Source organism: Antedon mediterranea, chromosome 1 (genome assembly GCF_964355755.1).
Source record: "Antedon mediterranea chromosome 1, ecAntMedi1.1, whole genome shotgun sequence".
NCBI lineage: Eukaryota > Metazoa > Echinodermata > Crinoidea > Comatulida > Antedonidae > Antedon > Antedon mediterranea.
This window is the reverse complement of record NC_092670.1, coordinates 22,169,503-22,193,392: the sequence shown is the minus strand read 5'-3', so window position 1 is coordinate 22,193,392 and position 23,890 is coordinate 22,169,503. Positions and strand designations below refer to the sequence as shown.

The following is a 23,890-nucleotide window of genomic DNA, read 5'->3' as shown; positions in this document are numbered from 1 at the left end:
CTCTTAATACAGTTTATTGTAATTGTTGTAATTAAGTATTCCACCATGTAATCAAAATAATAATTAATGACATACATATAATAAACTACAAAAGTGTAATATAGTATTATTATTTTTTTAGACGACCACGATGTAAACTGTACTCTTCAACAGTCCTGGCAACCATTATATAATGTAACAAAACCCCCTGAGTACTATGACCGTCCATGGAACGGAACAAGATATGCAGAACTAATAGATGGAGAGACAAGATGTTTTTTCTCCAATAAAGATCTTGAAAGGTAACTTTCAGCTTGGTTCCCACTTGGATGCAAAGCAAGGATGTAAGCGCAATTCAAGTTGACCAATCACAAGCAACAGTTGGTTTGATCCATCGTGTCATGATTGGTCAATTTGCTTCCAGTGCATTTTGTCATTGCATTGCATCCTAGTGGGAACCAAGGTGAAATATATTGACACTGATTATTTGTTCACGTCATAGTGATAGTATATAGAATCATTAATTGAAGAAGAATAAACAAATTTTCACTTGCATATAAACAAATCTCTCTTGATCTCATATGGGTTCAATAGAGTATTTATTAAATATCATCATGTGTTTCACAATATTCCAATCAAATAACAATGATTCATTAGTTGTTGAATAACCAACGGCATGTGATACAAAATTAACCAAATCTAAAGTCAAAGAAACACTTTATGTTATTTACCTCTGCCAAGGAGGTATATGTAATCGGTAGCGTGTGTTTGTTACTTGGCAAAAAAGAACTTTGCCAAGTATAGTATTTACTTTGTTTGTATGTTTGTTTGTTTGTTAGCACGATAACGCCTACAGTTTTCAAGTTATCTTTCTGAATTTTTGGGTGTAGATAGGTATATACTTTCAGACCATGCCTATTGAAAATCAACAAAATTGGTTTATTAATAACTTCACAAATAACAAAAATGATATAATTTTCAGACTGGCTAGTGTTAAAAGATAGGAAACAATTTTCCAAAGCCGGCGAGCAGTCTTAAAGTAACAAGTAAACTGAAATTGCATTTTCTCGAGAACTACTTGTCCAAAAAACTTCATTTTTGTACAAGAGTCAAGAGTTATAATTTGTGATTTGTAATTTTAAAATATAATTTGATTTAATGTGCACGTTTTTTGATGCGAGTAGTTTAAAAAACCTATTTCTTTTCAAATTCACTCGTTTGATTTTCGCGTTGCTGTTCTATTGTTAGTCAACTGAAGCTATTGTTAATTGAAAGGCTTGTTACATAACCATTACACCCAACTCGCATACACATGCTTGTAGTGAAATTAGCGTAAATCACAAACAGCATTAAGACACACACACACATATATATATTTTTTTACCGGAGAAATCTTATGTAGGAGAATTTTACAGTAGGCGGAGGTATGCCCTCTCGGAGTGCCTTTCTAGTTAAACATGTGCTAACTAAAATTTGATATGAAAATACTATGAATGTTGAATGTTTTGAGGACACAGAGTAGTTTTTCTTTTTTTTGACATAATTTGTTATTTTAATTAATTTAGTTATGTAATTTCTTTTTTACCAGTTATCTAAACGAATCAAGCAGTACAATCAATATTGGAGTACGTCATGTTTGGGGAGGAGAAGAGGAGGACGGAGAAGAGCATCCATTTTCTCCTCTAAGATATTCTATCTCATTTTACACAACCAGTTGTATGTACTATGACACTTACGCAAAAATTTTCAAATTTGATGGAATGGAGGTAATTATTTTATCTATTATGATTTATTATAGGTATATTCACCTCCCAACAATGAAAACACTACAAAAACCAAATTGTCCAATATCCTTATTTTTATTTGTATAACTGTATTAGATTTTTTCACTGAGCATGTACCTTAGGCAAAATCAAAAGGCTTCTGTGATTTTCATTGTACATATATTATTTGCCCTACATGACACAGGTATTCCAAATAATTTCCACCAGACTTTTAATGTAAAAGACTTAGGTTTTCTAAAAAAATCAAATGCACATTTTAATCATACAAGAACCTAATTTTGTTGAATTTAACCGTGTCTCAACATTTTAAATAAAAGTTTTTGGCACTGCATTTAAATTACATTATACAGTACTAATAAATATTGTGAATATTTTAGTGGTTTTCCCATTAATGGCTTCTTGAGGAACTTAACTATAATTTGTAGTTATTGAACATTTTCATTTTAGACACCAGGAGGGTGTATTTGATTTCATAAAAGAAACTTTTTAATAACTACAATGTCTCTTTTGAAATAGGTGCTGCCAACTAGTGATCGCGAGTGTACACGCTGTAACACGTACCATTTGACATCATTCGGTGGTGGATTTTCTGTCCCAATGAACACGATTGATCTCAGTGAATCAGCATTCACCAAACTGGGTGAAAATCCAGTTGTATTTGTTTTTATGACATGCTGTATTTGCATCTATACTGTTGTTATCATCTGGGCACGCAAAGAAGATCAAAGAGATAAATCGAGGGTAAGTGATTCATTGTATCAGTAGTTGTACACGCTGCAGTGTCAGCATTTTTATACTATGGACGATAACCAAAGACGATAAACAGATAAATATACATTTAAAAAAAGAAATTGTTTTAAATTTCATCCTAGAACTATGGATAACCATACCAACTATATTATACAACTAGTGTCTACTATATAATGACATATATTTATTATTTCATATTACTTTAACAATTGTAGGCTGGTGTAACTCCTATGTCTGATAACGATCCCCGACATACCTACAACTACGAAATCACCTTCTTTACTGGGGTGCGCAAAAATTCTTCAACATCTGCCCATGTTTCCTTCATCATCCAAGGTGAGGGTGGCGAGACTGGAATACGCGTTGTTAAGGACAAGAAACGTAAGCTTTTTGAACGTGGTGGAATCGATTCATTTCTGATGTCCGTGCCTAAAACTCTCGGTACTATGGTCCATCTACGAATCTGGCATGACAACAAAGGGAAGTATCCATCTTGGTTTCTGAGTCGTGCATCAATCAAGGACCTACAGACAAACAGGATGTACTACTTCATGTTGGATAAATGGTTAGCAGTTGAAGAAGATGATGGCCAGGTATTTAGAAATTTACATTCTAGTTTATATTGGCATACCCCTAGAACAGTCCAGATTTATTAGTCAATCATGCTTCCTGAGGTAAAATAATAATATTATAGTATTTCATATTACTATCAAATTATAGTATTTTTTCTATTTTTTTTAGCCAGCAGGGTTCAACGGTTTAAAAAAACTATATATCAACAGTGAAAGTATGGTTAAATAGCCTAACTTACCTAGCTCATGACGATCTTGCCCTTTTTGTGGAAAAACGAACCCCCTGTAAGAATCTTAAATAGATTATTGCCCAAATTTCCCAAAGTAATTTCTATTGTTTCATTTTTATTAGATTGAACGTATAGTACCAGTTGCAGGAATGAGTGAACTCACCAGTTTTGGACACCTTTTCTACAGCCGAACCCGTCGCAACCTTAGTGATGCTCATCTTTGGTTTTCTGTCTTTATGCGCCCGGCTAAGAGTACCTTTACACGATGTGAGCGAGCAACTTGTTGCTTATCCCTGCTCTTCTGCACTATGATGGCAAACATCTTCTTCTACGGTCAGGATGTCACCGGTGGTGCTGGTGGCGGCAGCTTGAAAGTTGGTCCAATAGAACTTTCTTTAGGTCAAATTGTCGTCGGAGTGATCAGTAGTCTGATGGTTGTTCCAGCAAACGTGATTATTGTGCAGCTGTTCCGATTATCAAAACCTATGGGACCAAACAACAGATGCTGTGGTTGTTGTCGTCCTCGGAAAAATAAAAACAAATATCTTGCGGGTTCAAGGGTGTCTCTCATTCATGGAGAACAATGTAAAAAGAAGAACAGCTTGAATGAGTCTGATGAGTTGAAGGAACAGTTAGATCTTCTGGAAGCAGGAAGTAGAATTCAAAGTAGAGCTGGCGGTGCAAGCCGTGCTTCATGTGTGTCTAACTCTGGTATCGATGTTATGGAATCACCAGAAAAATCGAAAGAAAGCAAAGTGAATGAGATGAAACCTGTTCTTGGCTACAAGAAAACAAAGAAAAAGAAGAAGAAGGATCCAAATCCATTGCCATGGTGGTGTGCCATTTTCGGTTGGATATTTGCTTGGATGACAATTGGTTTAGCATTTTGGATGACCATAGAGGTTGCAGGCGGATTTGGAAAAGAAAAGGCAACAGAGTGGCTGACAACAGTGGGAATTTCTCTTGCACAAGATATTATTGTTTCTCAACCAATTAAGGTAACGTTTAAAATATAATACAGATTTTCTGAACATTTTGATTATTGTCGCAATCTAGCTTCACTTCTTGATTATTGTCACAAAGTAGTTTTCACATCTTGATTATTGTCACAAACTAGCTTCACATCTTGATTATTGTCACAATCTAGCTTCACATCTTGATTATTGTCACAAAGTAGGTTCACATCTTGATTATTGTCACAATCGGGCTTCACATCTTGATTATTGTCACAAACTAGCTTCACATCTTGATTATTGTCACAATATAGCTTTACATCTTGATTATTGCCACAAACTAGCTTCACATCTTGATTATTGTCACAAACTAGCTTCACATCTTGATTATTGTCACAATCTAGCATCACATCTTGATTATTGCCACAAACTAGCTTCACATCTTGATTATTGTCACAATCTAGCATCACATCTTGATTATTGTCACAAACTAGCTTCACATCTTGATTATTGTCACAATCTAGCATAACAACTTGATTATTGTCACAAACTAACTTCACATCTTGGTTATTGTCACAAACTAGCATCACATCTTGATTATTGTTAAAAACTAGCATCACATCTTGATAATTGTCAAAAACTAGCTTCACATCTTGATTATTGTCACATCTTGATTATTGTCACAATCTGGCTTCACATCTTGATTATTGTCACAATCTAGCTTCACATCTTGATTATTGTCACAATCTAGCTTCACATCTTGATTATTGTCACAAACTAGTTTTCACATCTTTAGTATTGTCACAAAGTAGGTTCACATCTTGATTATTGTCACAAAGTAGGTTCACATCGTGATTATTGTCACAAACTAGCTTCACATATTTTGAATATTGTCACAAACTAGCTTCACGTCTTTTTAAACATTTCTTCCAGGTTCTGCTGCTAGCTACTATATTCTCACTCATCATCAAGACGCCTGATAAGGAAGATAACAGTCCTTCTCCGCATCTTGAAAAAGACGAGGAATGGTTACATGAACGATTGACGGAAGAAGAACTTGCTGATCCAACAAAACTTGAAGAATTTGAAAAACAAAGAGCTGCAGAATTAGCTACATCCTTACCACCTGATGAAGATGAAATTAATGAAATGCGTGAATACAGGTAATAGACAGGCTATATGCACTTGTTTGTGGCAATGAAAAGGTGGTTAAATTGCTATAAGACTACACTCACCAAAACCATAAGAGCCATGTCACTATGGTAGTTTGTCACTATGATAATATGTCACTATGATAATATGTCACTATGATAATACGTCACTATGATATTACGTCACTATGATATTACGTCACTATGATAATATGTCACTGTGGTAATACGTCACTATGATAATAGAGTATGTCACTATAATAATATGTCACTATGATAATTTGTCACTATGATAATACGTCACTATGATATTACGTCACTATGATATTACGTCACTATGATAATATGTCACTATGATAATACGTCACTATGATAATAGAGTATGTCATTATGATAATATATCACTATGATAATATATGTCACTATTATGTAAGAAATCCTGCTATTTCCACCCTGTCAATTGAGTGAAATAGAATTGCATATTCCAATTTTTTTTTTAGAATGAAAGAAATGGAGATGACTTCGATCTTGCGTGAAGTAACAATCTACATGCTTTTCCTTTACATTTTAATGACGGTATCATTTGGAAACACCGATCCAGCGGCATTTGCCTTCCGTGAAACAATGTTAGACAGCTTTGTGCATGCATCTTATCATGGCAAAATGCCATTTAGTTCAGTAAGTAACAAGCAATATTAACAACCTACATTTAATACACTATTCTTGTTTTTAAATGCATGAATACAGGCTAGGGACAGACAGGGATGTATGTGCGCATGGCAGGAAGATTTTAGAGTATTTAAAAAATTAATTGAATGAAAATGTAAAGAATGCTTAAGTTCGGTACATTTTTTGGACACCACAGGCACAGAACAGAACTGCCCGAAGATATACTGAAATTTAATTTGAAACATGAGAATGAAAAAATTCCTTCCAACCGAGATTCAAACCTGGCCCCTTCTGCTTGATATGCAGATGTCCTAACCATTAGACCACTGGGGCTTTCATGGTATTATTCAAACTCGATTGGATAGCGACTCTTTAACACTATATATATATTTCATCTCAATAGAAAACCATATGCTACTACGAATAATAGTAATGTTTGAAAAACATTTGCTGTAAATAGGATTTTGTTTGTTTTCATAGATTGCATCTCGTGACTACTTCTGGAACTACACTCAGAATGTATTTATTCCAAGTCTTTTTGCTGGAAATCATTTAAATGGAGAACTAAATGAAGACGGGCTGAAGCAAGCATTATTAGCGGACCATACCTCCTCACTTGTCGGTATTGCACGTTTAAGGCAATTGAGAGTAATTCCAGGTTGGTGTCGACAAATTTAATCAACTAATATAATCTAAAAACCTTACAATATTATCAGGCTATATGTCACTAGAAAATATCCTCAGTCCATAAAAGTAAATATGCAATAATCGGTTAAGACAGTGAAACTGTAATTACACAGCCATAACATTGGCAAGGGTTCAAAGCTCACCCGCTTTATGATTTTGGTTGTAGAACAAGTTTTTTCAGATAAGGACTATAAACCGTAGGTCCAGTGTACATCTTTTGATACGAGTAGGGGGTAATAGTGTTTACCACCTGTTGGTCCCATCCTTCACTAATGTACATCTAATGAGAAGTTGAATAAATTATACAAATTTTAATGATTTATTTGCAGATTTGTGTGAAATTCCCGAGATTATGCAAGAATCTGTTGATAGCTGCCGACCCGCATATGGTGCGTTTACCGAAGATGACCGCTACTTCCACGAACGATGGGTTCTAGCCAATCAGACTCGTAAGTAGATTCGAGCAAGTGACTTCTTATTTGACTATAAAGTTCCTACTATCTGGATCCATGCATTTTATACCTATTCCTAAATTTAACAACAAATAAAAAAAAAAAAACACTACATCCCAAGTGTCATTTGCAGTAGGTCTTTCTTCTTCATTTTTATTTTATTTATTTCATCCATTATTTTCACAAACTCGCCAATTACAGGATGATATATTTTATAGTTTATCATGCTTATAAACTAAGTCTTATTTGAGGCTTAGGAGTGAAGTTGAAAGAGTCGTGAATTACAACCCTTGCACTACTGTAGGTCAGGATTGAAACCCGGACCTTGGGATTGGAAGGCTATGTAATGTTAACCACCACCATTAAAATATTCATTCTTGTATATCTAAAATGTATTATATCTAATTATTAGTTTATTTAATTTTGGTTTGTTATATAAAGTTGAACAGTACTAGTATAATATCATGAATTTTACAGATCCACCAGAATACAAAGGCTTAAATGATGCATGGCGACACCAGTCCTGGTTTGATCTGGGTTCACTACCGTATTGGGGTATAGTAACAGTGTATGGAGGAGGTGGATATGTAATTGAGCTTGGTAAAACAGTTGAGGATGCATGGGCCATCGCCGACTATCTGCGTGCGACCAAGTGGGTTGATCAGTACACTCGTGCTGTATTTTTTGAATTCACTGTTTACAATCCTGTCATTAACTTCTATGCGGTGTCCTATATGATAGCTGAATTTTTACCACAAGGAGGTAAGACCAGCATTTCAAACCCCAACATCTCAGTAGTGGTACAGTAAATACCCTATAACAATTATGTAAGATGAATATTGGCTCTTTACCAGCATATACACATTGATATCTATATATTAAAACTAAGTAAACCAGGATCCTAGAATATTCTTAACTGAATGAATGTGGAAATAATGATAAACCGCAAGATAGCTAATTTTTTTTTACAAATTGGATATCTGTCATATCTATAAATTTTTAAATAACGCATCCATTTTGTTATACCAATTTCAGCACAGTCAAAGATAGCAAGCTTGGTCTGTACTGTTCTCCCATGTTTGGTTGATATCACAAATTCACTTTCCGGTTGGTGTCCGTCCATTAGATGGTTAACCTCATTATTAGGTTATTTGCATTATCATGCATATAACCTCTTGATTCTGTCAAAATCTTTATTTATTTATTTATTTATTTATTCTTTCCTTAGCACTATTTGTCCGTCAATTATCTTGATATCAGTTTCATCTAACTAAGTCAATTTTTCAGAGTATATTTCTTATGTCCAGGAATCGATGTGGTTATGTTTTCACGGTGCGCAATCAAACATTACGCGGTCTACGCGCGATTTAACGAAATCACGTTTGTAATCATATCTTCACAAGCATGAATCACTTTTAAACAAAATTTGGTACTCATAAATTTCAGGTCATATTTCATCATATGGCATTACAATTACGTGCGTAGCGCATATAACGCTTGCGTACACGCGCTTAAAATGTTCAAAATTGTCAAAATTTATTTTCGATGAAATTAGAGTACGTTTCAGGCAATTTTAAGCGTTTAAAAAATTGCCATGAGTGGGCAGATTTTTGCACGCGCACTGCGCGTTAAACGTTAATGCGCACTCTTTTTGCCCGATTTCTGTTTTACAATCTTTCTTTAATAATATCATCATATTTGATTCAGGTTTCAACTCGAAATTGCGTTATACGAGCACGTCAAAAGTGACTGGCTACGCACGTATAGTTAACAAAATGGTGAAAATATGCTAAATTTTAAAATTAATATATATCGTCAGAATGCAGGGGAACACCTATTTTTTATTTCATTTTCTTGAAGTGTATGTATCATATGTATGATTTATTATCAAATTAAGAGAACAAAAGTTGATTAAGTCATCATTAATTGCATATTAAATTTTTTTTAAATAATTTTGACAATCAAACAATTTATGACATTTTCTTAGGCCAAAATAACAAACTTAACATTAACTTTTTTCCTTAAGAAGTTCATATATTAAAGTTAAAAGTATGTAGTTTGACAGTGCATAATTTTTTTACATTTTTAAAGATGTCATCATAGTAAAAAATTATAATTCATTGCGGTATGTAATAATCTATTTGCACCAAAGTGGTTACTGCCTAGTAAATACACGGAGGAATTTTTCTACAACTTTTAGTCAGTTGTGTATGGCGCGCTGGTCTGTGCTCGTGTCTATGGCATTCAAGGTACCGAGATCGAGTCTCACCTTGGGAAACGAAATAAGATTTTTTTTTTTTTATTATCCGTATTGTTTGTACAAATTTATTTCTTAGTGTATAGATTATACACATGATTTATAATGAAATCTAGATAAAAATTAACTTATGTCTTTATTATTATGTAACAACAAATGTGGTTTATGACATTATACGCATATGGATCTTTGATCGGATTGTGATACCGGCTATTGTATTCGCGTTAGCAAGGTCCTATCATATATCTATATATAAATAATTAAAGAATCAATCAAAATATCTTTTAAAAATCAATTATCTTTATTTAAATCAATGCATATAACCTATAATTCGTCATAGTGACGAATTAAATCTAGTTTTTATTGTTTTTCTCTGCACAGGTGCCATACCATACTTTCATTTTCAGACGTTGAAATTGGACCGATACTTTGGGCCATACAGCTACATCGTCCTCGCAGCTGAAGCCGGGTTGTGTGTCTTCACCCTCTGGTTTGCATTTAAAGAATTTAAACACATCAAAAAACAGAAGAAAAAATACTTCAAAAGCCTTAGTAACCTGGCAGAGTTTATTACTCTAGTGTTGTCCATAACAGCATTTGTTATGTACATGTATCGCACATTTGTCGCCAAGAGTCTTATGACAGAGCAAAATGAGAATCCAACAAAGTTTTTGAATTTCCAATATGTGGGCCAGTGGGATCAGGTGAGTAATGGCTACAATGAACTATAGGGTCTGTTTCTACTGCCATGACAAACAATGTCTAGACTGTAATCTTAACTGTCTAAAGCTCTGTCTACACTATCACAGTGTATGTGACAAAAAAAGTGTGATGTGCCAAAATATGGTAGTGATATGCCCAAATATAGTAGTGATATGACATCATCGTGTCCATAATGGGCACATCACATTTTGTTTGATAGTGTAGAGAGAGCTTAACTATAGGGTCTGTTTCTTACCATGAAAATTCAGTAATTTCTAGTCTGTATCCTTAGCTGTCTAACTATAGGTTCTGTTTCTACTACCATTACAAATTAGTTTATGTGGCACTAGTACTCATACATGCATGACTGATTTTGTTCTCCTTCTCTTGCAGATGTTCTGTTGGATGATAGGCTTAATTCTCTTCATATCAACAATCAAGTTCATGAAGCTGTTGCGTTTCAACAAACGGATGCTGCTGCTCTCTCAAACTATACAGACATGTTGGTTGGAACTGCTTCTCTTCTTCATGATGTTTGCTGTTATATTTGCTTCGTACGCTTGCGCCGGATTCATGTTGTTTGGTAACAACATGATTGATTACTACACGATGATCACCACATTAGAATCTTTGTTTGCTACTCTGCTTGGTAAGTATTCTCACATTACCTCAGAAATAGTAACTTTTTTTTTAGACGACCACACTTATTTTATGGGGTTTTGCATCAGAAAAGCAATCTGGGCTAAATTTGATGCAATTTAAAAGGCCTACAAATACCTGAGTACCACACAATTGATAGTACAAAGATAATAATTTGGTCACTACCAAATTACAGTACTGTTATAAAAAGCAAATTACATAGGAACTTCAGTTGATGGTTATGTAACAATATAACATAATTTATGTCATTATGTTTTGTATTGTAAAGACTACTGGAAGATGATGTAATTGTGTATAAATATTTGGGTTTTTTTTTGTACATGTAGGTAATTTCAACTTTGATGACATGGTTGGTGTGAACAGAGTCCTAGGACCAATATTTTTCTTCAGTTTCACACTGACCATCGTGTTTGTTCTTATGAACATGTTTATCACCATCATCAATGAAGCATTCTCTGTTACCAAAGAAGAGAATGCAAAGATGAAAAATGATGTAGAAATCATCGACTTTATGGTTCGACGATTTAAGGAGACTGTGGGATTTGCTGAGAGAAGGAACTTGAAGCCAAAGAGACGACATAAATATGTTGAAGGTATGGATATTATTAAATCTTCCGCTGCCCTTAGAAAATGAGGTCAAGTACTTTACATTTCTCTGAATTTGGCTGGAGTCACTGCCTCTGTTCACATCCTGTACCCTCGGATCAACACAAAAGTTTTTTCCTCTTGATGTGCAATTTTGTTTAATTGAGGTGTGTGTGTGTAAAAGTTATAGTTGATGGAGCTCAATGAAATACTAAAACTTTTCACTGGCAATGAAAACAGAACCTGTATAAAAACACTATGAAGCTAATTTACCAGTAGAATTGCACCAATTAATCACAAAAGAAAGAAAAAACACATTATACAACCATATATTTGTTTATTTACAATCCATTCACACCAAACAAAAAAATGAGAAATATTTTGAATTAAATACAGTAAAGCCCTTCTTTTGGGACACTCCTATTCACAGCTAACCTCTATTCATTCCATATGAAAGTGACACTTTGTTGAGTCATTATTTATACCGTTCCTTTTTGTTTACTAATAACAGGAATCGAGCCAATCCAGATTGAATGTGATGAGATGCAGCAGAAGTTAGTGTTGATGGTTGATCAACTAAACGACTTCATTCGCAAAGAAAAGGTTGAAGAGCTAGGAGAAGATGCGGTGAAGTCTGGCCCGCGACCAATATATACAACAGACTGATTTAGAGTAAAGATAGCCAAAGACCAATAATATACAACAGACTGATTTAGAGTAAAGATAGCCAAAGACCAATAATATACAGAACAAACGAATCAAGATATTAGTATAATTCTACTTTTTTTCCATTGTACTTATAATATGTACATAAGTGTATGATTAGCAATTTACCGTCTTGCTAAAATTAATGTAACTTTAATATTGGCAGTCAATTTATAATTATGTTGATAATACAGTAATACAATTAGCTTTTGATTGTTCTAGTAGTTTTATTGACTAAACTTCTCTTCCAGACGTGATTAAGAAGTTCATTATGTAATATTTTGTTTTGTGAAAATGATTTTATATGTTTTAAAAATAGTTACCTTTGGGCGAAAACTAAAATCTTTTTTTTCCATCCAAGATTAATTGTTAGCTTTCTGTTTCCTTTATTACATTCAGAGGAAAAATCGCTTTTGTAATTTATATATTGAGGTAATAATATTAATAAACATTATCGTCTGTATAATTTATGCTTTATATTTTCATTTGCTGACAGTAGCACCACCCACCTACTTTCTTGATCAGTTCCATCAACTGCTCACTTTAATTTCTAGTGTAGTGGTTGTTGCATATACGCATATAAAGTATACTTATCGTACAGTATGTTCACAATTCTATGTGATAGAAGGAAGTAAATGGAATTTACAGTAGTAAACTAACAAAATAAATAAATAAATATTCCGCCAACGATGAACCCACATATAAATGAGGAAACATCAAACTCCCATTCACCTCCCTGGCCCTGATCAAACGCCCCATCAAGACTATGTCCATTCTTGCAATGCAGATTGAAGACATGCATATCTTTGCCAATGCAATTTTGAACTCTAACCATAATCCGTGTACCATTGTCATATGTCGTCAATTTGGTCTGGTTGTTGAAAACAATGTAAATACCATTTTTTTCAGTACCATTTACGAGTAATTTTTCTGTGCATATCGGACATAGTGATTTTTTGTCACAGTGACATTCATGGTATACATGAAAATCCATAGGGTTTGAAGTCAAATTTAATGGCAATTTTAAGTAATCCCCTGTGTTATATTCTACCGTTTTGGGCATATTCAGAAACTGTGGTCGATACATAATATTAGGTGTTGGAGTAGAACAAGTTAAGTTATTTGGAAGGAGACCGTGTGATACTACAAAATAAAATCTATTCATTTTACGTGTTAATGGTATATAAGCTGCACTGTTAAATACATCATGTCGTGGGTTGTACACATCCTTGAATTGGTGTAATTTGTCTTCGGTGTCCATCAACCAGATTGTAACATTTACTGGAATATCTCCTACATTGACTTTGTAAGTTATATTTACACGAGTCTCACACTCGATGACATTAAGTTTATCAATATCACATAGTACCTTTGGATCATCGGGCAGTGTATACACTTCAACAAAAATGTCTACTACACATGACTCATCATCATCATTTGTATCATGTTTATTAGTTTTAGGAATCAGTTTGCAAAAGTAAAGACCTTCAAGTAATTTGTGAACTTTTTTTATAACAAGACGATAGTTATGTGTTGTCGCAATATACTCAATATTGTATACGTCACCGAGAACAACATTTTCGTTCAGACTTATTTCCGTTTCTGAATTTGTAGTCAAGGCATCGAAATAAAACCAAACCACGTCATACTCTTCTGTAATTTCAACTACGCAATCTAGGCCGACGTTCTCAGTTCCAACAAGTACTTGCAATGTATCTGGTGGTAGTTCAAGTGAGTAACCAACAAATCCTAAAACTACGAAGAACAAAGCTGTGTTTTCTGTGGAATACAATGACAGCGATGTGTAGGACAACCTAGGCCTAAATAGGACAACTGTTTTGGTTTTCTTCTTTATGATTTCTTCAATTTACATATCATTTAATTATCTTTTCAAACAGTCACTCATGCACATAGGCCCACTATTGTTAGTATTATTTACTATGTGGAATCAACACAAAAGGTTTTTCCTGTTTGGGATGTGCAAGTGCAAGTGTGTAAAAGTTATATAGTCGATAGGGCTCAACGATATAACTAATATCATTTTCACTAGTAATAAACAAGTAGACACGTTTAATTTTAGAGTTGCACCAATAATCACAAAAGACAAAACACATTATACAACCATATATTTGTTTATTTACAATCCATTCAAACCAAACAAAAAATGAGAAATATATAGAATTAAATACAGTAAAAACCTTCTTTTGGAACACTCCTATTCACAGCTAACCTCTATTCATTCCATATGAAAGTGACACTTTGTTGAGTCAGGGATTCTACTGTATTCTTAATTATATTATATCAAAGTACATCTCATATCTAAAACTAGAATTTCATTTTCATTATTTATACCTTTCCTATTTGTTAACTTATAACAGGAGTCGAGCCAATCCAGATTGAATGTGATGAGATGCAGCAGAAGTTAGTGTTGATGATTAATCAACTAAACGACTTCATTCGCAAAGAAAAGGTTGAAGAACAAGATGCGGCGAAGTCTGGCCCACGACCAATATATACAACAGACTACAAATTCTAATTATAATATATGAATCAACACCAATCAAGAAAAATTAGCTAACATCATAACAAATTAAACAATTACATTTTTCAATGACCCAATGCAATACCAAAAAAACCCCCAAAGAAAACACATGCAAATGCTGCATTCAACATAATAGGGAGAATTTTTGAAGCCATAACTTTACTCTACACTTTTTGATTATATCTTGCTTTCAATCAAGACATTGACATTGCTAGAGTTTTGATTACTCGATTATATCTCTTTCTGGTTCTCTCTCTCCGTGTATCCGGTGATAGAAATATTTCACAATTTTTGGTCCGAATTTTCCTACGATACACCCACATACAAAGGTTAAAATATTCTTCCATTTACCTCCCTGATCCGTATTCCTTGTCTTGCAATACAATGTAAAGATATGAAAATCTGTACCAATGCCATTATCTGCTATGACCATAATCCTGGTACCATGATCATTTTCCGTCAACGTTGTCTTGTTGTTGGAAATAATATAATTCCTTTTGAAAAGTAGTCCAAGACATAATCTTTATTTCAGTTTCATGTATAATTTGGGACATCAAACATTGTGATTCATTTCCAACGCATTGACGAATTGAAACACCCATCCTCAAGGGGTTTGACGTCACATTCATTGGTAGGGCTAAATAATCCCCTGCGTTATATTCTGCGATATCGGGCATACTAAAAAATTCTGGCGGATGCATAATATTTGGTATTTGTGTAGAACATGTCAAGTTCTGTGAAAGATAATCATGGGATGCTTCAAAATAAAATCTGTTCTTTTTACGTGTTAATGTTCTATAAGATCCATTATTAAATACACCTTGCTGTGGGCTGTCTAGTTCCTTGCAACAGTGTAATTTGTGTTCATTATCCATTAAGCAGACTCTAACATTTACTGGAATATCTCCTACAATGACTTTGTAAGTTGCATTTACCCGGGTTACACCTTCGATGATATTAAGTTTATCAATATTACATAAAATCGTTGGATCATCGGACAGTGTATACACTTTGACAAAAATGTCTACTACACTTGGTTCATTAGAATAGCTTTCCGTTTTGAGAATCCGTTTGCACAAGTAACGGCCTTCATAGAATGCGTGAACATTTCTGAAAACGAGACGGTAGTTGTGTGTTGCGACATTATATCCGTTTATTTTATATTGACACTGTTGATTCGTCTATTTGTTTTTTAAATATTTTTATATAGTTTATTTTATAGCATTGTTGTTACTTTGGGAGTACGGAACCTGAACTCTTGTTATAGTGATTAGGTTCACTTTTAGGTTCCTGCCTACTCCCTTAGTTTCTGTGTTTTGTTTGTTTGTAACTGGTTTTTGGCAATAAATAATAATAATAATAATAATAAGTCTATATAAATTACCGAATGTATTTATGACATCTTTGTTAACACTGACTATTGTCTCTGCATTTGAAACTTCATCATCAAAATACCAAAAAACGTCATAGTCGTCTACATTCTGAACTATGCAATCTAGTCCGAAGTTCTTAGTTCCAGCAAGTACTTCTTCAGTTGGTATTTTTGCCAAAGAAGAAACAAAAAACCCCAAAAATATGTAGAGAAAAGCACTCTTCATTATGGAATCCATGACGTAGATTCTCTATAGAGGCCTGTCAGATATAGAGTTATTCATGCAAGTTCTATTCATATGAGTGACATGGGACGTTGCTTGAGATAAAAGAAATATTTTTACCGACTGAAGTGAATGTGTTAACAATACATACATGTTTACGAAGTGTGTAACGTATTGTTATTAGAAAATCGAATTACTATTGTATGGAAATTTACCGAAATGGGTTCATAGAAATAGTTTCAGCCCCATTTGATAATTGATAATCAATCATTTTACACTAGCTATTAGCTAGCAAACTAAACTCCTAAAAAAAGCTACTACCACTTGATCACAAACTTTACTTTTTTTCTATTTTCTTGATTAGGCCTAAATGAATTTAATGAATTTTATTCTCTTTGTCCCCTCCGTTATATTACTTTTGACATATTATTGGTAGTATAGGCACCATACGATTTTGAAAAGTCGATAGTCTGGCCATGAAAAGAAGGTCTAATCGCGACCATTTTTAGGCACAACTGGTTACTATTAAGTCTATAAGATTATGATACCGAAATATATGGTCATATATAGTAGTATTATTGCATAGTTCTTTCATACGCTGAAAGGGTCACCAAAGAAATAAATCATATTGTCATATATATTGTCAAAATTCTGGAAATTTTTCAAACTAATCCCTGTAAAGAGTACACGGATATTTTTCGAAAAATGGCAACATTTCTACCCCTTTAATTGTTGACATTGTTGGTTACTATTATCATAATGCGACATGCGCAGAATTACATACTGTGATCTGCGCATGTCACCTCAATATATATTTAACAAGTCGATTTTTTGGCATTCGCAGAATCACATAATGGGTTCTGTGTATGTTACCTCAACATTATTTTAAAGTCAATATTTTTGCAATTTTTCATGTTGCATCAATCCATTTTCCATTTCTCTAAAAAAAAAAACCTATATATTAGGCCTAATAGCAAAGGATTAAAAATATGGTTAAATTTCATTTTTGACACTATTACTAAGAATGATAACAACACAATATATAGTCACATATAACAATATTATTGCATAATAATTGAATTCTACAGTATAAAGTCGATATTTTGAAGAAAAAAATCCCTCTAATTAGTATTATAGTACACCATGGAGTATATTCTTTACTCCATGAGTACACTGATTTTTTTTTAACATAATGGGTTACTATGAATCTATTATACGATAAGCGTAATCATAGTCATTCTATTGACTATGGCGTATGAAAGTCTATCTCAATTTCTGCATTTTCAAACATTAAGAGGTATAATTGGCCAATGAGAAGGCTGCTTTTTGTCACATGCTCGATCAAATTGTAGTTGAAGTGCTGTTTCCATCCCATGAATCATAGCAGCATTCTTTCCATAGAGATCCTGAAAAAAAAAAACCAAATAATATAAGAAATCTATCACTTTACAGTAATTTATCGTTACCAATTTAATTATAGTTGGTGCAAATCAAAAAGAAAAAATGTATGTACCTTCATTTCTTTCAATCGTCGTTGTCCTGGGCGTTCCGATGGTGGCGCTGTACTTCTCTTTAATTGTTGAGCAGAATGAGCTGAAAATCATTTATATACAGTATAACTAATTTTCTAATATAGGTGTATAGTATATATAGTTTATTTAGGATAGGTAGTTCAGGCTTTTGAGTCATTAGTGTAGAGTTTCATTGTCTATCTTTAGACTTTATATCAAATAAATATGAAATTCTTAATAAATTTACCTGATTCATCTTCTAATGCTTCCGACTCTCTAGCTTTTCCTGAATAAAAGAGAAAAGATAGTTTTACTTTAGTTATTTAAATAAGAATGGTATAGGATATAGTTTAGAGAGCATAAGCAGTTTGGCAATAAACATACATATTTAGTCATGTGTTTCTTTGTTCAAATAAATGTTACAATCGATCTAACTTATTGCACATCTACAGTAATCCCAATATTATTTTAAAGGTTTAGCTTAAGCTATGTTTACATTATCAAACTTTATTTGACAAAATGTGCCCATATATGGACATGATGATGTAATACCACTACCATATTTGGGCATATCAATGCCATATTTGGGAACATCATACTTTTTTTGTACAATACAAGGACCAAAATATATGGAATTGTTTCCCACATGAGCATCTATTCTTCACTTGTCTTTATGCAATTCCATATTCAAATAATATATATCACAACGATACTCACTTCTTTCTTCTTTGAACTTGGCTGAAACCGAAAAGAAATGTCTTAACTCCTCGCTTATTTCCATTTCAAAACTATCATCTGAAAGTTCATCTTCATCGAAGTTTGCATCGTCAGCATGATTTATCACATGACCTTCAGGCCAATGTGAATAATTACCGTCATGTGATTGGTATCCGTGACGATTCTGCATTTTCCGTTGACTGTTTGTCATGTGATATGGGTTATTATAATAAGGTATGTATGAGTTTATTTGATTGCTATGGTAATGTGACTGTTTTTTATAATTTGTTGAATATTTTTTCATCCATTTTGACACTTGTTGGTGATGGGTCCAATAACGTTTATAGCGGCCATTTTTATTCCATAGTTCTTTTTCATCTATAATTGTTGGATCTGTACTCGATGTGTATTCTTTATTCCTATATTTAATAAAATAATTTTGTTTTAAACAATTTAAAATCTCATTTTCTGCTTTGCCACAATGGTAACAAGTTTTCAAACCAACATACGACTCACATAAAATCTACGAGAGCCTTTTTATTTCAATGAGCAGTACTTACTTTTACATTTCTAACTAAAATTTTTAAGACTAAATTATTATTCTAATATCTCTATATATAAAGTATATAATTAAGAGTACGACCAGTAACAACACACTGGTAGACCTTGGTATTGTTAACCCTTCATGATATTTGGGACCAAATGTCCACGGTTGTTTACCGACCAAGGATATACGCACGAAATGGTCTACAATTGTTACGGTGCAGCTACCACATTTTGTGGGCCTAGCTTACAACATATGTTAAAAGACTAATTTATCCGGAATTTACATTTTCACTCTTTCATATTAGACTTTAATAACTAATAAATCTCCCTATAAACTTTCTATCAATAAAACTTACATTTTCAATGCTTTTATTGTTGAAATATGTAACTCATGCCATTTATAAATGTTCGTTTAGTTCTGGCTGTGATGAACAATAACAACGTTTAGGTATGGCGCGTCTAATAAGTAAAAACAAATCTGTACACTATATATGACACGCCAAAAGAATAAAAGTGTATTAAATAACATCCAATATTTGCAAATGTCCGAGTACCATATTTTACAGTGACTTTCCAGGTCATAACATTACAGACATAACTCGTCCTTATATCTATTATCAATTTATTTCAACATTGGATTGAATCATGCACAATAACCTCCATGATTGAAAACATTAAAAAATAAATGTGGTTTACAAGAAGGCTAGATGACCTTTTTAATTTATTTTATTCTATTACATAAATTGATAAAAATTATATATTTGTCTATTATTTTTGCTTACTGCTTTTATTAAAAATATAAAATTTAAATAATAGTAAATATGTTCACAGTTATGTTATATAAAAATACATTATAACTTTTTCAGGTCATATTGTGACAAGTAACCATGCTAGTGTATAATCAGAACATTGACCTTTATGTCAAAGTACCATCGCTTGATTTTAACCTAAACCTTTGGTATTATTGGGAATGTTTTAAATTTCGACATGTTCAAACAACAAGTTACTTTCCTATTACAGGATGGATGAACAATGCTTATAAACTAACTCACAGTTGTGAGCACAACCCTGGTACTATAATTGTTAGGTTAGACTTGCTCCAAAGCTTTAGATATTGTCTTTTTTTACGGCGTTTCAATTTTGGTCTGAAAAAATGTGAGCTCAAGTATTATACGTATGAAACGCCATATGTGCAAACATATTTATCTTTTTACTAATTTGGGTCTAGAACCTAGACTACTGGTAGGTCAGCATTGAACCTTAGGATTGGAAGATAAGCATGTTATCTACCAAGCTTCATCTTCACTACAGTTTGAGTTTTCATTGACTTGACTATTCATACTAGCTTGGTAAGTTTGGTGTTTTATTGACTTGACTATTCATACTAGCTTGGTAAGTTTGGTGTTTTATTGACTTGACTATTCATACTAGCTTGGTAAGTTTGGTGTTTCATTGACTTGACTATTCATACTAGCTTGGTAAGTTTGGTGTTTCATTGACTTGACTATTCATACTAGCTTGGTAAGTTTGGTGTTTCATTGACTTGACTATTCATACTAGCTTGGTAAGTTTGGTGTTTTATTGACTTGACTATTCATACTAGCTTGGTAAGTTTGGTGTTTCATTGACTTGACTATTCATACTAGCTTGGTAAGTTTGGTGTTTCATTGACTTGACTATTCATACTAGCTTGGTAAGTTTGGTGTTTCATTGACTTGACTATTCATACTAGCTTGGTAAGTTTGGTGTTTCATTGACTTGACTATTCATACTAGCTTGGTAAGTTTGGTGTTTCATTGACTTGACTATTCATACTAGCTTGGTAAGTTTGGTGTTTTATTGACGAGTATGCAATAATGCTAATAGATATGCAAATTAGTTTATCAATGTATTCATTTATTTTTGCTGTCTTCATTTTCTGAATCGCTTGATGAAGTTGATAACTCCTCCATGTATCCAATATTATTTGGTTCTTTTCTATCTAGATTTAAGAATGCGTTTATCTTATCAGCAATGTCTCTATGTTCACTAAAAAGAAGACAGAAAATAGAGAAATCAGTTTCTGAATAAAGAGGTTGAGAGTTTTTATTTAGGCCTTCCTAATTCTGCTATGCAAACAATATTGCACACCACTTACCTTGAATCTGCTCCCAGCGTGCAAGTGTCGGTTAACGGCAACGCCATTCCGGATTCCATCCTCAATACAACGTAACAACCTTTGCCTAATTTGGTAACATCTTCTTCTACATCTGCATATTTAACCTCTTCTATATTTGTTACAACTGAGATATAAATGAATCAACTATAAACAAAACAACAATACAAGGTAGAAAACAGCACAGTAGGTTAATGGTTAGACACAAAACACCAGAATACAAGGTAGAAAACAGCACAGTAGGTTAATGGTTAGACACAAAACACCAGACTACAAGGTATAAAACAGAACAGTAGGGTAATGTTTAGACATAAAGCTTCAGACTCTATTTTCCATACCAAAGTATTAAAGATGTATTGTCCCCCAAAAACATGAAAAATGAAGATTAATTAAATCAGACTTTGAATATGTTATTTTGTAGTTTTAATGAAGTTAATCACTTCCATAGAAAAATAATGAAAAAAAATAATGTTTTCACTTGTAAAATGACAAAATAAATGGTTAATTCAACCAAAAATCCATTGGCTGGCCATTTTGTGCTTTAAATTACATATTTTCAGGTAAATACATTTTTTCAGTACATAAGTATTAGGATAATTGATACATTAAAATGGCATATTCAACAACAATTTTGTTGAGAATTATTTTTTCAGGGGGACAATATATCTTTAAAGTAGATTAAATCCACCCCCCCCCCCCCACCCCAAAAATGGAGGTGGATGGATAGAGGTTTATGATCCCCTAACTTTTTGTATTAAAATCCATGACAATTTTCACAAAGGCACAAACACTAAAAACCTGTTTTTTAGTGTTTTATTTGTTTGTTTTGCTTTTTGGCCTCACCATATTCAAAACAACTCAGTGCCCTAGTGGTCGAGAAAGTGTTCATAACTTTAGAAATACTTACGAAAGTTTGGTGGTGCTACTATACTGCATATCTTGCGTATCAGACCAGATTTGCTTATTCGGACTTCATTCTTTTTCTTGTCAATTATGCAATCCTAAAAAATAAATTTGTTGGCTTGTTTTTCTGGGTAGATAAAATTGAGGAGTATGTGGATGGGGGTATGCACCATAAATACACTGATGTACTAAACCACCATGAGTATTGTATTTTAATGGTTGATGTAGTACAGGAAAACAAAAAATGTAAACATAGAGAGTGTATTTCGCAATTATGGATTATACTAATTTTAATTTAATGTCTCATGCATTGGCCACTGAAAAAGATATATTATGATCCTTGATAAAATGGGCACACTCACCTCCCAATCATCAATGCTTGTTACACCAATCATGAAACAAAATGATATGTATAATAGTTTCCATGGTAATGAGTCTACTGTGTATTTCCAAAGACCAAAACCAATCGCGAAGAATCCTAACAAGAAAATGAATTATTAAAGAAAACTTTATTTGGTTGGTTTGAATATTAGGACTTTGAACAGTGATTGTACAGTAGGTAATTATGGATCTTAGTGTGGGTGATTCTGTGGTTGTAGCTGGCCATAAAATAAAGATCAAATCAAACCTATTAATATACTCCATGAGCGAATTCCTGGTGTTCTTTTAAGGTGAAGTCTACCCTCAGTTTCAGAATGTACTTTCATATAAACCATCTTGAACGAGTTACCTAAATTTAAAAAAAAGAGAAATTAATATTAAATAAACAAATAATTGTTGTAAAATGCTTTTAAATTGATGCTTATATATAGGTCAAGGATTGGCAGATGATCGGGGCCAGACGATCAGGCTTTGTTTAAGACGATCGGGTACAAACGCTTGCGGACGTTCAGGCCCAACTTTGTGGACGTTTCGGCTCAACCGCTAAGACAATCGGGCCAATATAATTAGACGATCGGCCCATTATAAAAATAAAGTAAAAAAGATCGGGTACACGAAAAAAAATGGATTTATAATTGTTCACCATAAAATAAATTAACGGTGTTCTTTCTACGAGTTTGTGATACAAATGTAATAAACTATGTACATTTCGATACTCATTTATTGGTTTTGTCGAGATCTCAATTATAAACTATAATGAAACGGATTTACGAACGATATACTTGGCTATCGGGCCCAACGTTGTGGACGTTCGGTCCCAACGTTTAAGGCAATTGGGCCAAACGTATAAGACGATCGGGCACATAAAAAATAAGCCCGATCGTCTCTATGATGACCCCGATTGTCTGTTCACCCCCTCAATCAAGCTGCTCGTACTAACCTAGCTGGCGGCTAGGTAACTTTAATATAGCCCGGGCAATACCTAGCTAGGCGGGCAAGCCTTACTATCTAGCCTAGTGCCTAGCTAAATAGATGACAGGCCTAGCCAGCGCGACAGCCAAGCAAGGCCTATATATATATATATATATATATATATAATTATATATATATAGATAGGCCTAGTCTAGGCCCTAGAGAGGAGTACAAACAAGTATTATGCCTACCTAGTAGGCTAGGCCTAGGCGGTCCAAGGGCTGGTCTATTTTTTATAAAAACCACAAAAGCAAAACCCTATATACCCTCATCAGTAACTCAGTTATAATATAAATTAATTTGTATTATTTGTGCGCAGAAATTTCATATAATTTATGACATTTATTATATCATGAAAAAAATTAAAGCAAGCCAAGCCTATGCCTACCGGTGCGGAAATGACTTGTTTTTTTACCCTTGTTATTAATTAGC

General features: G+C 33.4%; 2 protein-coding genes across 8 annotated transcripts in view; one reads left to right on the top strand and one right to left on the bottom strand.

Annotated features, from left to right (window-relative positions):
- The window catches only part of LOC140062912 (uncharacterized), a 43,610-nt gene extending 31,043 nt beyond the window's left edge, over positions 1-12,567 (top strand). Inside the window, exons 40-53 of the mRNA XM_072109309.1 lie at positions 122-281; positions 1,568-1,745; positions 2,280-2,504; positions 2,729-3,106; positions 3,438-4,313; positions 5,202-5,431; positions 5,920-6,097; positions 6,569-6,746; positions 7,105-7,224; positions 7,705-7,989; positions 9,866-10,188; positions 10,580-10,835; positions 11,173-11,439; positions 11,943-12,567. Of these exons, the coding sequence (XP_071965410.1) occupies positions 122-281; positions 1,568-1,745; positions 2,280-2,504; positions 2,729-3,106; positions 3,438-4,313; positions 5,202-5,431; positions 5,920-6,097; positions 6,569-6,746; positions 7,105-7,224; positions 7,705-7,989; positions 9,866-10,188; positions 10,580-10,835; positions 11,173-11,439; positions 11,943-12,097 (3,809 nt within the window). The 3' untranslated portion in view covers positions 12,098-12,567. The remainder of the gene's footprint in view (positions 1-121; positions 282-1,567; positions 1,746-2,279; positions 2,505-2,728; positions 3,107-3,437; positions 4,314-5,201; positions 5,432-5,919; positions 6,098-6,568; positions 6,747-7,104; positions 7,225-7,704; positions 7,990-9,865; positions 10,189-10,579; positions 10,836-11,172; positions 11,440-11,942) is intronic.
- A 4,206-nt stretch (positions 12,568-16,773) lies between these two features.
- LOC140062869 (cytochrome b-245 chaperone 1-like) lies at positions 16,774-23,856 on the bottom strand. Of its 7 annotated transcripts, XM_072109282.1 has the most exons (9): positions 23,847-23,856; positions 22,734-22,835; positions 22,468-22,583; positions 22,110-22,203; positions 21,185-21,329; positions 19,404-21,075; positions 18,658-18,920; positions 18,502-18,522; positions 18,046-18,070 (listed from the first exon to the last, which is right to left on the bottom strand). In XM_072109282.1, the coding sequence occupies exons 2-6, from the start codon at positions 22,819-22,821 to the stop codon at positions 20,940-20,942; spliced, it is 579 nt and encodes a 192-aa protein (XP_071965383.1). In that variant the 5' UTR covers positions 22,822-22,835; positions 23,847-23,856; the 3' UTR covers positions 18,046-18,070; positions 18,502-18,522; positions 18,658-18,920; positions 19,404-20,939. The 7 variants fall into 7 exon arrangements, with proteins under 7 accessions (XP_071965397.1, XP_071965353.1, XP_071965383.1 ...); XM_072109259.1 differs by lacking the exons at positions 18,046-18,070; positions 18,502-18,522 and having other exon boundaries at positions 18,546-18,920; XM_072109289.1 differs by lacking the exons at positions 18,046-18,070; positions 18,502-18,522 and having other exon boundaries at positions 18,546-18,920; positions 21,185-21,314.
- Positions 23,857-23,890: the final 34 nt, after the last annotated feature.